Source organism: Strongylocentrotus purpuratus, unplaced genomic scaffold, assembly GCF_000002235.5.
Source record: "Strongylocentrotus purpuratus isolate Spur 01 unplaced genomic scaffold, Spur_5.0 spur5_scaffold_20, whole genome shotgun sequence".
Taxonomy (NCBI): domain Eukaryota; kingdom Metazoa; phylum Echinodermata; class Echinoidea; order Camarodonta; family Strongylocentrotidae; genus Strongylocentrotus; species Strongylocentrotus purpuratus.
Window position 1 is genome coordinate 21,334,445 of NW_022145606.1, and position 14,786 is coordinate 21,349,230.

Genomic DNA, 14,786 nt, shown 5'->3' on the forward strand with positions numbered 1-14,786 from the left:
GCCGACAATGGACGGGTTCCAGGGGCCCACCATAGGTGGAGGATTTTAGGGCTTTTTAAAGGCCCGGATGTTGCATTTTTAACACCTTTTTAATCCAAAATGTATCAATCATAATTTCATATTGATGTGAAAAAGTTAGTACAATGCCTGGATACAATTACACTGAAAGTAAATATGTATGTAGTCATTGTGGTGCAATAAACACGGGAAATGCCAAAATAAGTTCAAATCAAACAAACAAAATGCCTTGCTTACCTCAATTTTAGTGGCTGAAGTTGCACTTTTTAGTCAGGGCTATCTGCTTGAAGTTTGGGGTGTATGATGTTGTGCAGATTCTTAAGCAGTGTTCCAAATGAGCATTTGTCAGGCTACTTCGATACTTGGTCTTTAGAATGTTCATCCAGAATGTAGCTGTTGACTCATTTCTTGTCTGCTCAAAGAGTAGTCTGAGTTCATCGTCAGACTTCATTCGTACAAACTGCATTTGCAGCTTTGCTTTTGAAAGCTGTGGAGCCACGAGGTTTGCTTGTTCCAACCACTGACCATTGGCCTCCATAGCAAATGGAATCTTGACCATCACGAGAAGATCGTCTATGAATGCAAAGTTGGAGAAACGTTCCTTGAACTCATTTGACAGTGCCTCAATGAACGAAACAAATTGCTCCACATCAGCGTCAGGTGAGTATTTCTTTAACTGAGTGAAGTGAATCATTTCACTCATGAGATCGTCTCTAAAGACATCCAACTGCAACTGGCATGCCTTCACCTCTGTCTTCACGTCAGAAAGGGACATAGATTTCCCTTGCAGGAGAAGGTTAAGTTTGTTCAAGTGCTCAAACATGTCAACAAGAAAAGCAATGACCGTCATTTCTTCCTTGCCATTGAGAAAGCAAAGGTATGATTGTGAAAATTCGTTGCCCAACTGTTGAAGAAACCCGCAGAGATCTTGTCGTAAGTCCCACACTCTACTCAAGACTTTACCTTTACTCAGCCAGCGGACTGCCGTGTGAAGAGGTACATCATGATAAGCAGCCTCATGTTCTTTCAAGAATGCCTTTACATCCCGGTGTTGTTTGGCTGACTATGCCCTTAAGAAGTTAACAAGACTAATGATAATGTTCATCGGCTTTACGAATTCACCTTTGAGTTTACTGCACATTACCGAATTATGAATGATGCAGTGAAATGTCAACAAACGCGGACAGTCTTTTTTTAGGAGAGTTGCTGCTACATTGTGTTTGCCGACCATCGCAGGGGCACCGTCAGTCACGAGGCAAGTGATTTTCTCCAAAGGTATCTCATTTGTTTGAAGGCAATATAAAATTGCTCCATGGATATCTTTCCCTGTTTTCGATCCCATCATTGGAATAAGCGCCAGTAGTTCATCCCTAAATAAACCTGCATCTTAATAAAGATACCTAACAAACAATGACAACTGAGCCACATCTGAAATGTCCGTGGACTCATCGGTAGCAATGGAAATACATTCTGTCACCTTCAGTGCATCAATAAGTTTCTCTTTCACAGTTTCGGCCATCACCTCGGTCCTTCTGGTATTAGTGTCATTTGAAAGTGGTATTTTGCGAAAGGTCTCAACTTCGTTTGGACATAACAAGCGAGCCGTTTCAACCATGCATTCTTTCACTACTTCCGAAGTGGAAAATGCCATTTTGTGCTTGTTCAGAATCCATGAAACTCGTAGTGACGCTTCCGTAGTTTTTTCTTGGAGTGTAGTTGATTTGACAATAATCTTGGTCGAGTATTCATGTGACTTGACAAGCAAAGCTAATTTCTCAACGCGTTCTTTGCTACCAAGAGGGTATTTTTGTTCAAAAGTCTGATGTGTTTTAGTATAATGCCTCCGAATGTCGTGTATCTTTACGCTGGCTACCGTGCGGCTGCAAATCAAGCACATCGGCTTAGCGTTAGATCTTTTCGGCAGGATGAAAAAGAATTCACGCATCCATTCATCATTGAATATCCGATTCTCTTCTTTCTTTTTCTTCTCAGGCGGAGCATCAGAAGAAGTAGATGCCATGATACTACACCGTAAAAAAATAATAGTCGAAATAACTCAATAAAATTGAGGAAAAGAATTGCCTTATTTTTATTAAGTAAATATTACTTACGGCATCTTAAGTAGCATTTACTTATTTTGCTGAATAATTTTTTACTCAGTTAAATCGAGTTTCATTAACGTAAATAATTTAAGTATTGTAATCATTTTAGATAATTAAAAAAAAAGCTATGATAGGATTACATATTGCACGATTTGGTACCCATCTAATCTAACAAGTAACATCCACTAATCATTTACTGCTTCTATTTAACCGTATATATATATATATCTACCACCATCACAAACTATTACACACGCTTCAATTCGACACATATTGAAAGGCTCCAAATTTTATATATACTTGATCGTAGCATCTTAAAAGGAAAATTGGTTGACAATTTCTTGAAATATCAAGTTTTGATTTGTTTTGAACTGGGTAACAATTAAAAATTGTCTTGTCTTTGCTTAGCCATGTTAAATGAATTAGTAAATGTTTTAAAGTCCTTACATTTTCATTCAACCACAAAAAAGAATTGTTTTATTTAAAAAAGAGTTTAATTTGGTCTTAATGAATATTCATAAATTATGTAAATATTTTTATTACGCACTGCATCGGTCCTTACTTTAAAAAGATAAGAATAATCAACATAAATTGTTTGAGTAATACGTATAATTTCTGATTTTTAGTTAAAATTACTAAATTAATACAAGCTGAAATTACTTAAAGTTCTTATGTATTTGATTTTACTTAAATATTCCACGGATGTTCTACTAAATTGAAAGTTTGAGTTAGCAAGACTTAAATTTAGTGCGTAAGTGGCAAAACTAATGTTTTTAAAGTAAATTCTACATGGAAAAAATACGTAAAAATTACCAATGAACAAATTCTTTTTTACAGTGTAGGGACTTTTAGAGTCGCACGAAGACAATAGGTCTATGCTACGATCGACGTCCTGTTAATGCACTGCCGTGAATGGACGTCATACGTATCAGTCCACGCAAATCTAAAAGTCCCTATTAAGTTCCTAGTTACCCCTGGTCTCTGATCACGCTTGATTCCTATACATTTCACACTATATGGAACTATTATGCAAGTTGCAGTGGTAAACAATGCTTTTGGAATAACAACGCTTGCACAAAGTGCGCTCCAGGCCAAATGAGGTCATGACCTAATTAATTAACATGGTTATTGCGACATCACTCTCGCCGACCAGTTTTTCCACTTAAAATGTCGCAATGCAGTATCATTGATTAGCTCGATTTGTCCCAGAAACCCGCGCGCGGATCACCAATCTAAAAATAGATACACGGTGTTTCCTCAGATCGGCAATGATAAACATTGTAATGTAGATAAACATCTGCATAACAGAGTCCCAAACTTCAAGCAGATAGCCCTGAGTAAATGGTAAAAGCCGTTAATTTTCCCCTTCTTCCTGTTTGTTAAGCAAACATTTGGGGCTTAACTTCGACTGCGATTTCTTGATTTTGCTGGGTTTTTAATTTAAAAAAAAAATTGTTATAATTGTTTTTTTCTTTCTTTCCGGGCAACAGCCGCGCGCCACTACGAGTGACCGCAAGCGCCACGAGTGGCGCGCGCGCCGCCAGTTGAGAACGCCTGTAATAAAATGTAGATAGTACTACTATCTACGCAGTGCAACGCACTTTCACTGAAGATAGAGGTACTATCTACAAAGGGCAATGCACTTTCACTGAAGATTATCCAAAAGCGCACTAAAACAGGCGTAATTAAGCGCGCATTACCAATGAGCGCAATTAAAACAAACACATGCGCGCACCGTATCCTCAAGGGGTTGGGTTAAACTACTGTTTAACTTTTTTGGTGTGAATTTGGGCATGGTGTCTTTCATGAAGATGCATACACGTCCTTTTCTTTTTGTAGTTAAATAGTTTTAGATGTGGAATATAAAGCAAATAATCACCTTTTGGTTTCAGGCGATGGCAAACTATCACTTCCTCGCCGATCAGAATGTATACGCTATCTTTCCTCAGCTTCGCTTCGGAAAGAAAGCTACATCCAGATCGCCTCGGAAGTGATAGTTTGTCCCATCACCTTAACCAACGGTAGTTATTTGCTTAATAGTATGGTTCGGCCACCTGATAGTGTCACTTTTCAAGAACACTGCCATTAAAGCGCGCATACGATCCTAAACCTATGTGTTTCGCCGAGCGATGATTTTTGCTTGGTTTAGATTTTCTTTTTTTTGCTCTTATAAGCTACCATAGGTTAAGTTCGGCACTGTCGCCATGTTCTTCAGTCAACGCAGTGCACAGTCAGAAATGTAGTCCAGTTTGACTCATTTACCAGTTAACCCGTCAGTTGCCATTCAAGTATTCCCGACGAAGTTTTGTCCCGCCACAGAAGTGAGTGTTTAGATTAATATAAACTGGAATGTGAACTGATAAAACGGAAAATAAGATAGTTTCAAGTTGAACTGTAAAATAGATTCTAAAGAAACTGTATTTAACTCATTAGCATAATGCACGTGTGGCATTAATTCCAAGATGGCTGCGCCTAAAATGGCTGCGCCCATAAGACGTACTTTAAAGTCATGTGTTTTTCAGGTTAAATAATAATTGTCAAAATAGAATTACAGTATTAGGCAGATATTGCTTTATGTCATTTATAAAGTAAACAGTGTTTATATGTAGAAGTCCTAAAGATAAAGGATGTTTATATTTGTGCATGCTAGAATCTTGGATTTTATGCAGTTTGTTTGGGTGACAAAAGTTGGTCTGTGGAATTTGATTTAGCTTGCTTAAAAGTTGCAAGACACCATTTATTGACTTGGTGAAAGGTTAAGCTTTGCACCTCTGGCATGTATTTAGAGTCAGAATTGAAAGACAGTGTTTAATCATTTTAAGAGTTAATAATGAAACTCGAAAGGATTGCTGTAGTGTACTGCATGTGTGGATTACAGATGTAAATTACAGGTGTAAATTACAAGTTATGCCAGATAGTTTATTTTGTATTGAAGTGTAAATCTCTAGATTATTACTGGGAAGTTTTAGAGCAAGTCAGGTATTTCAGTTTAATTCAAACAGGGTTAAATTGTATGAAGACATTTTATGAGACAGTTTTTCTTAGGCGAGCATAAATATGCAAATTAGGTGCCTGTCAAAGTCAGTGAAGGTCATTCGATACATTTAAAGCGACAATCCATTGTTGAGGTTTTTAGAAGGAATTATTTATGCTATGAAGATAGATGAGAATTATCAAGCTTATGTATGGATGCAAGATAAAGATGTTTACAGTTATTTTGGTTCATGCAAATTGACATTAATCTGTTTAAAGGGAAGTCAGGTCTGTTTGAGAAACTCTGAAAGTATGAGTGTTTGAAAGTAATGCATATATTAGACAATGCATTAGTTTTTGTAGCCATTGGTTACTCTGAGTTTTTGATAGTTAAAGGACAAGGTCAAGTTTGACAGTTTATAGAACAAAAGCAAAATGTGTTTAAATGAATCTTTATAGATTACTTGGTTTATTCAGATGTTTTGTATTGTATCTCATGTCAAGAATGATATACTAAATCTGTCACTGTTATTTTATCTGTTTTTTACAGATCGAATAAATAAGCTTCACAGCTTAATATCTCCATTTACGGCTGGACTCCCAAACTTCATTTTTCCCTTTCCTCAACTATTCACTATGTAAAGAACAAAATCAACATGTCAATTTTGCTTTCAATCATTAATTCTGCAATTGCAATAATTTATACAAATCATATTACTAAATTGTGCATTCCTTTTTGTCTTATCACTAGAAAGCCTTTCAAAAGTACAAATGTTCCGGGCAATGTATGTATAATAGAGGTCACGACCATTTTAATACTGACACAATATATATATTTAATTTATTTGTTATTTGCTCTCAGTGCATAATTTTTTTCTTCAATATATACACAGGTTATATGTTGATCGATGCGCATCGCCAATGTTCATAATCATACAAGTGTTTGATTAAATGTATGAAAAAACAGTACATGACCTTTGTATATATCAATTTCAAAGCAATTTCACTAAAGGAAATACATTGGCTTTCATTAACATTCTTTGTTTAAATGTGCATGAGGACATATTATTAATGGAATTTATTTTACTAAACATATGTTATTATCTTCTTTTCACTCTATCCTTCCTTTCCTCCTTCTTCAATCCCCTCTTTCAATCTCTTTCTTGTTCACTTTTAACTCATCATCTTTCTCTCCCCTCGTGGCTCCCACAATCCCTCCTAACATTCGCTCGTTCTTTCTCTCTGTATATCCATTCCCCGTTCATCCAACCCATAATTGCCCCATCCCTCTCTCTCTCTCTCTTTCTTTCTCCACCCCCTCTCTCTCTATCTCTCTCTCTCTATTTCTCTCATCAGAATTGTTCTTTATACAGGTCTACACTCTGATCAGGATGGCGGCGAACTTCGGCTCTGCAGAAAACATCTGTGAAGGAGAGAACTGTCAGTCAATTACAGATGTGACGTACTACGTGAAGGAGAAGAAGAAGCTCTGCGACGACTGCGCCTCCAAAGAGGAATGCATCGGAAAAGCTAGAAAGGGTAGGCCAAATCTGTATTGTGAGAAGCATGATGGTGAAGAAATCAAACTGTATTGTAAAACGCATAATGTAGCAGTGTGTCAATTATGCGCAATGATAGATCATCGTGACATGTCTTGCGTACGACAGGATATAGAGGGCGCCATCATGGAAAGTAAAGCGAGCCTAATCACTCTAAAAGAACAAGCAAAGGACAAATTGAAGCTGTGTCGAGTTTATGGAGATCAGATTCATACGTGTAGAAAAGATACCGACACCCATCTACAAGCTTTGAAAGATGAAGTTGATTCGGAAATCAATAAGGCGATCAAAACAGACAAGGACAAAGAGAAGGAGGATGCTGCAAAAATCAACCAGGAGACTGATCAGAAGAATACAAAACTTCACGAGGAGATCAAACAGATCAATGAAAAGATTCGAACAAACGACGAAGAGAGAGAAAATCTACTTGAACTGAACCGTACAAATGCAGAGAGAAGACGAGAACCAATCGGCAATAAACAGCATGTTCTTCAAAAAGACATAAATAACATCACTGAAGAGAAAGAGAGAAAGATTGGACAGTTAGAGATATCTTGGCAAGATAATACAAAAACCACAGAGACCACAATACAGACACTGAACACAGTACTCAAAGATGATTCAAATGTCATCAAAGATGGTCATCGTGTGAAGACATCAGTAAGTGATGAACTAAAGAAGCCACTGAATGAGGGTGAGGTGAAACAAATTATTAGGGCCATATCGGGTGTGAGGTTTGTGAAGGGTGCTGGGAGAGAGAAGTATAATGGGAGGATTGATGGGTATGATGGGGAGTGGAAGCTCATTGATACAATCATTGTCACAGATAAGTTCACATTCCCAACCATTGTAGGATACATACAAGAATACAATGTGATCATCACAGATGACACATCAGGTAGCTGCCATGCATACATGTTCGATATGAACACTAAAGACAGTCAGAGAGTGATAACCGGTATCAGTGATACATCATGGGTTACCTCTTGTGCATTGCTAAATGATGACAAGGTAGTATGCGGTAAATGTCAGGAAGTGTGTACAGGGTATAGTTGGATGGGAATCATCAGTATGTATGACAGACAATGGAAGCACATCAATGATGTCACATTACCAAGAATCACAATGGATAATTTCACAGTGATGGATGTAGCTGTTGACCAGAAAGGGATGATCATCACTGCTGAGCGGGATGAGTCTTACATACACGTCATCAACCCAGCTGATAGTAAGATCATGAATACCATCGTATGTAAACAGAATATAATAATGCGCGGTGTACTGTCATCAGGTCACATCATCGCTCAACCCTACCCTGATCACAGAGTGTTCATCATCGACAGACAAGGTGGCCAAAGGGAAATCTTCCGCAGTGATTGCATCCTCAATGCCTGCATCGATCCTATGACAGACGACCTCTACGTCGTAACATCAGATGATGAGAACGATACGTGTGTGATTGATCAGGTGATGAGTGGGGGTGAAATGAAGAAGAGAAGAGTAGCATCATTCCCTATATCAACACGACTGAGTGATAGGATGTTTCACCTTATAACATCTCGGGTGTTGATGACGTCATCAGGGAAACTGATTGCTTGCGATGGAGACAACATTCTCGTGTTTAAAAACAAATTTACCCTCTAAATCAAGTTCTGTTTGATTACCATTGTCCATGTTCACTACGTATACACATGCATGTATATAAACACATGATATCTACAAAATATTATCTTGATGTACTCATTTCGCTTCAATCTTTACAGACTAGTAAATCCTCATTTGATCATGATTCCAACATGTTAAGTTCCTAATATAGGATAACATCATGTCATCACTAGCATCTGAATAATTACATGTATATCTAAAATGTGTCTCATAACATGTACATAGATAAACAGGATAAACACTTTCAACACGAATGAATGAATCGTTATCATTTCTTAATTTCAAGGAAAAGTATAGCAACACATGAATTTGCATTAGTTCAATTACAATCACCATAATCAGGTTCGAGCCAAGTATGTACTATGAATAATAAAATACAAAATATAAATCTAAATCAAATCCTGTTTAATTACAATTTCCATCTGCACTTTGTATTTACATGTATGTACATAAACAAATGATATGGCTATGATCACTAGCATCACCGTAATTACATGTAAATCTAAATATGTTTGTTATTACATAACTATAACTAGATTAAACATGACTATATGATATACAGGATACAAAATTGTCCCATTAATATATAAATTGTTGTAATAATTTATTTTTTTATAAGAAAAGTGTAGCAATATAAGTACAATTGCCATTACCATAACTAGGTTCTAGCCAGGTTGGTGCAAATATAATACAAACAGCAAGATAAAATACCAAAAAGCAAAAATGAAGTTAAGATCGTAGTGACTTTAGGAGAAAATAAATGACTTTCATTGAAATACTTTAATAATGCAATACGATACAGAGTTTGCCTACCCGCCAAGATAGTATAGGATTTCCCGGCCAAATTTGCGAGTTTGTCATTAAAATTAATTTGTCTTGCGTTCAAATTCGACGGTTTTTGTGCTGTCGGGTATATCTCGGGTTTATATTCCTTTTTCTAGATTTCAAATCTATGAAGTTTTCGTTAGAATCTATGTATGTTTCATTCAAATTAATGAACAAAGTGCTTCTTTCGCTATTTGGTCATTCGATTTAGCGCAACACGATTTTCTGACATCGCGACGGTGTACTTTTTGCATTATAATTCATTTGTAGCATTCAAATTAGCACTTTGTGCACTTAAATTAATGGTCAATATACATTTCTCGTTTATTACACACTTTTTATAGCTCATTCTTTTTCTTTCAAGGTCGTTTTTTTCATGTGTATTTCATCCTATTTTATTTTCTTGCATTTATACTCTTTATATACTTTTAGATTTATCAGATATTCATCAGCCTTTAAGTTTGATTGTTTAAAAAAAAGACTTACATCTACGGACTTGATGGTCTCAATATTTGTGTAAATTTTCATGTAAGGAAGTTGTTTGTTTTGTGTTTCATCATAAATTTATCACAATTTCATTATGGAGGAAGGGTACAATATTGTGACTGAGGTAGGTGTTTTTGTATCCCCACTTTCCTGGGGTATATGGACATGTCCGTTCAGAAATGCCATATCCCTTGATTTCGCCCCTTCTTTACCTAATGTCTGACTACACACACATGCTTTGTCCTCAAAATTAATAAATTGAATAACAGAAAAGACCCCAATGGCAAATCATGTATTTAATTGCATTTTTTTAAAACTGTAAACGTGTGTTGCATTTCTTCCCCCTAACATTCCTAACTTGAATAAACATAATTCGAATACGAATGACAGGTGTTAATTTGAATGATAAAAATGACGCCTCGACAAGTGACGATTTATTTGAATGCTAGTTGAGCAGTTTCTAAATTGAATGACAGATCTATGAAATCCTTCGACCAGAATCCTAAATTAAATACAAAATCGGGAAAATTGAATGATAATTGGCATGGCAAAGCTGATCTGCGCTCACTTAAATGCAAAGTAAATGAATTCGAATGACAAACTCACGAATTTGGCCGGGAAATCCTATATTTACATGACAATAGCTCATAACATTATGTTAATTCGTACATTATACCAAGATTAAAGTAGATTCAACTAAGACATTTTACATTTTTCTCTGTTACTGTTGATATAGTTCATTTTGTTCTGCTAAGGGCAGTCAGCACAGGAGAGCCCTCTTTAATTATATTTCTATCCAACTTAATATTTTCGCTTTCTTCTTCATTATGTCTTATGATCCGTCACCTATCAGCTGAAGATTGGAATAAAATAAATATTATCAAATAAAAGAAAAAGGTTGCATAACCTTCCTATTTATCAAGAAACTATTCATATCACATATGCATATATTATTTAATACACACATAATGGGTACATGTATTCTAAAGATTATTATATTTTGTAAGATTTAATTTGTTTTCTTGTTTTTTTTCTTCATGATGATTTTGCGATTGAGAAATATGTAAATCTATTATATGTAAATTTACTTTTGTATGGACATATCTTGCGAAAATAAAGGAAAATTAATTGTTAATATACTACACTGATGTAATCAGTTTAGAGCCAAAAGGGAGTAAACTGTGACTATATACTATGTTACTGTTCTTATATGGCTCAGAAAAACACAATATTTACACTATATACACGCTCATTTAGATAAATAAATAGCTGTATATACATAGATGCATTACACTAAGTACATGTATAGGTATATTCGTTTAAAAGTTATTTATCGTTTTTTCAGCTAGAGAAATCAAATCATATGTGTTTTATCGTCATGATTTAACAAGAATTAAGTTTGATTAAAGGAGTCAAATTCATATATATTTTGTCTTGTCAATATCTTTAGCAAACCCTTCAAAATAATATGCTTTAGATTGCATGGCATTGTTATCTACCATGCAGGAATGAAATGCATTTTGAATATGCTCAGAACATGTTAACATGTTTATAGCTGTATAATACCCAGAATTGTTTACATGTATGCCACTTGTTGTCATGTTTGCGTAGTTTCATAGAAGCGATGCTAAAAAAATTCAAAAAGTTGCACAGTTTTGTTTCTGAAAATACTCACAACTTGAAATCTGCTGTATTACACTGAGTTGTTATGTATATCTGATTCAATTTGTTGAATTTGTAAATTTGCTATGAGGCATGTTGATATCAATGTATCAAACAAGCTTACTCGGTAGAGTGTTTGAGTAAAATAACAATCAATTAGGTTGCAAAGTCTCCTTATCCCTATTTACATTACAAGTATGCTCACGATTTGTACATATATGTATAATAACAAGTATTTGTAAGATTCAACACTATTGATTTTAGAATTAACATATAAACCTTTGATATGTAATTTTTGAAACGCAAATGCTACAATATTGAATAAGTTGCATAATTTTTTCATCTAACACACTCATAACATGTAAGTAGCTGCATATAGTATTATTATTGGGCGACTTTCGTTTTTTTGTTTTTATTCTGCTATAAGATCGGATGATATGTGTTTTCCAACAAGTATTTTCAATAGAGTTAATAATATCACAATTAAATGAGCTACAAAGTCTTGATATTTTGTACGAAATCATCCACATTACAAGTATGCTCACTACATGTACATAGCGAAATAATACCGAGTATTTGTAAGATTCAAAATTTGTGTTTATATCAGTATGCTACGAGATAGCTTTAATGTTTGTCTGTAGTTTGATAGAAGCGTTGCTATAACAATGAAATACAAAAAGTAGCAGTCTTGTAATATCTATAACACACACACACACACACACACCATGTAAATAGCTGCATAATACTAAGTTTCTGCAACATTAGATTTGTTAACTTTATATTTGTTATGAGATATGTTCATATATGTATACAATAATTATATATGTTAGGTTGAATAATATAATAATTAAATAGGGCGAAGTTTTATTATCTGTCAAGAAAGTACAATTATACATTACTGAAACGATTATATTACGTTCATATCAGCATAATATCAAGTACATGTACATTTTGATATTGTTGATTGTATAATTTCGCTATAGGAAATATCATTACTTGATATGTAGTTTAATAAAAACAGATACAATAACCAAAATACGTGTAAGCTTTACAGTTTATCATCGCTCACAATCATCGCATATATATTATACTGATTATGGTTCATTTGTGTATTTGCTTTGAGGCATGTTGGAACATATATGTTGCTATCAAACAAATATTACACAAATGATATAAAAATGCTGCAAGTTAATGAGGATGATGATGACGATGATGAGGATGATGGCTTTACAATGTATTGTAAAGCAATGGTAAACTAACAACATGTATCAATAACTTAATATTCACATTACAAGTATGCCCAAGAAATGTACATAGCAGCAGAATTATCTGCATTGGTAAGATTCAACTTTGTTGATTGTTATTTACTATATAACATATGTTTATCTTTATTGTCTAGGTTGATGGTTATAAAATAAGTCGTAGTGTTGTTTTTTCTTTCGTCTCACTCACTCAGAATATGAATATTACTGTATTATATAGTATGCCAGTCCACATATCACTACTCGCTACCAATACTCTCCTATGCTAGTTAAGATGTAATTGTTGTTTGCCTTTTTATGTTTCATGTTGTTTATTTTGTTTGGGGGAGGGTTATTTCTGTTATTCTATGTACAATATCATACGTATTATTGCATGATTTTATATCGTGTTTGTCATTTGGTTTATTTGATATTTTTAATTTGTGGTGATAAATAAAAATGAACATGCATAAATCATTGAAATAATTTGCACAGTTTTGTTATCTATCAATAGACCATTCATATTACACACTCATGAAAATAGTTTTAGGGAGAGTACCAATGAAATTCTGACGTCATAATGGCTAAGTTGTAAAGGTTGATGGTTAAAAATACTGTTGTGCTAAAAAAAATAGCGTGGTGATTACACCAGGGCCGACCATTGCATTTGCCCTGCTCCAGGGCGTTGGTTAAATTGTTTGTTGGCCTTATGCTTAAAGGGCAAGTCCCCTCCAAATATAACTAACGTTCAATAGAAGCAGAAAAATCAGACAAACCAATCAAAAAAGGTTTGAGCAACATCGGATAACTAATAAGAAAGTTATGATTTTTTGAAAAAGTATGTAAAACTATGGAACAATGAGAATTACAACACTAATTGCCAACATGGTTTAGTCAGTGAGTGTGACGTCATGTTCTCACTATTTATCAATTGCTTTTAATCCCATTAATTTCCCTTTTTATCCTTCAAAACTTGATTACCCCATGCCTTTGATAAGGTTATAATTTGTATAATATTGCGTGCTTGACATTTCACAAAATCTAATATGAACTTTGAAAAATTGATACTATTTTCTGGATATTGTATGTTCATAATTATTGATTTTAATATAAAACGTTTATCAAAATTCACATTTGTCATGATTAAACTGGAAAAATTTACTCTATATAAGTGCATTCATACAAAAACATATTATTATCAATTTAACTTTTTGATTTTGATTGGTTTGTCTGATTTTTCTGCTTCTATTGATAGTAGGTTATTTTTGGAGTGGACTTGGCCTTTAATAAAACTTTTTTTATTTTTTGTTGTTGTTGGTGTCATTGTGAGTGTCATCAGATATTTCAAAATGAGAGGAATTCGGATGGATGGATGGATGGATGAATGCTAACAATAAAAATGATTCATGGAAAATGAGAGAAACTCCCACAAATTGACAGTCCATCGTAACAAGACATTCTTAATTTGTAACATGCATGTGCAGAATTGCAAATAACTTTCGAGTAGAAAAATTCATTCTGAAAAAACATACGGAAGGAAATGATTAAAGGCAGCATAATTTCCTGCTTCATGTTGTTGGACCTGGAAAGATATTAACCCTACAATCTACATGTATGTCAAAGTATATGATTTAACACCCTTCTGGCTCTCAGCATATTATTCATTATTACTTATTTAAGACATGTAGATGAATAACATACACATTATCATATACATGTACAGTTAACAACTAAATTATTATTTTACCCTTACCCCTGCCTTACCAAGTTGTGTAATGGTTTAAGTACGAGGATTTAAGCAGTTGATTTCAATTTCCAACTTTATCTTTCTTGAGAATGTTTAGGCTTAATGTTTATTTTTTGACATATAAAGCTCCATCTAAAAGTATTTAAGAAAGGCGTTATTCCAACTAACCTTATATTATCATCACGAAAACAAAAATATTATTTACAAGGGTTATGAATAATTTAGGTATTAGTTGTATGTATTTATGGATAATCCATGTACTGTTTATAAAAGTACATGTTCATGTTTTAGACACCCTCCTGGATCTGAAGAAGCAGAAGATGTCTTCCTCATCATTGACCTGCAATTGACAAGAGACTCCAGTACGTTCATGTACTACAGTTGTTTTGTCTATGTTCTCAATTATAATCATGAATCCATTGTGTTAGTAAATTTTACTAAGTCAACCTTTAAACAGTTTTCATTTCTTGCAACTGTTATAAATTTAACCAAAACAGACGAAGGTCTG

At 34.3% G+C, this 14,786-nt stretch overlaps 2 protein-coding genes and 1 long non-coding RNA gene across 3 annotated transcripts; 2 read left to right on the forward strand and 1 right to left on the reverse strand.

The window, feature by feature from the left end:
* Positions 1 to 262: 262 nt before the first annotated feature.
* On the reverse strand, positions 263 to 868 carry LOC100888483 (general transcription factor II-I repeat domain-containing protein 2-like). The gene has a single exon (XM_003730228.3). It carries the CDS (start codon positions 866 to 868, stop codon positions 263 to 265), a length of 606 nt encoding a protein of 201 aa, XP_003730276.3.
* Positions 869 to 4,263: 3,395 nt separating this feature from the next.
* LOC115927288 lies at positions 4,264 to 5,725 on the forward strand. Its single transcript, XR_004065547.1, has 2 exons — positions 4,264 to 4,441; positions 5,644 to 5,725. It is a non-coding gene; the product is annotated as an uncharacterized LOC115927288 (long non-coding RNA).
* A 759-nt stretch (positions 5,726 to 6,484) lies between these two features.
* LOC115927638 lies at positions 6,485 to 8,296 on the forward strand. Its single transcript, XM_030993753.1, has one exon. The coding sequence runs from the start codon at positions 6,485 to 6,487 to the stop codon at positions 8,294 to 8,296; it is 1,812 nt and encodes a 603-aa protein (XP_030849613.1).
* Positions 8,297 to 14,786: the final 6,490 nt, after the last annotated feature.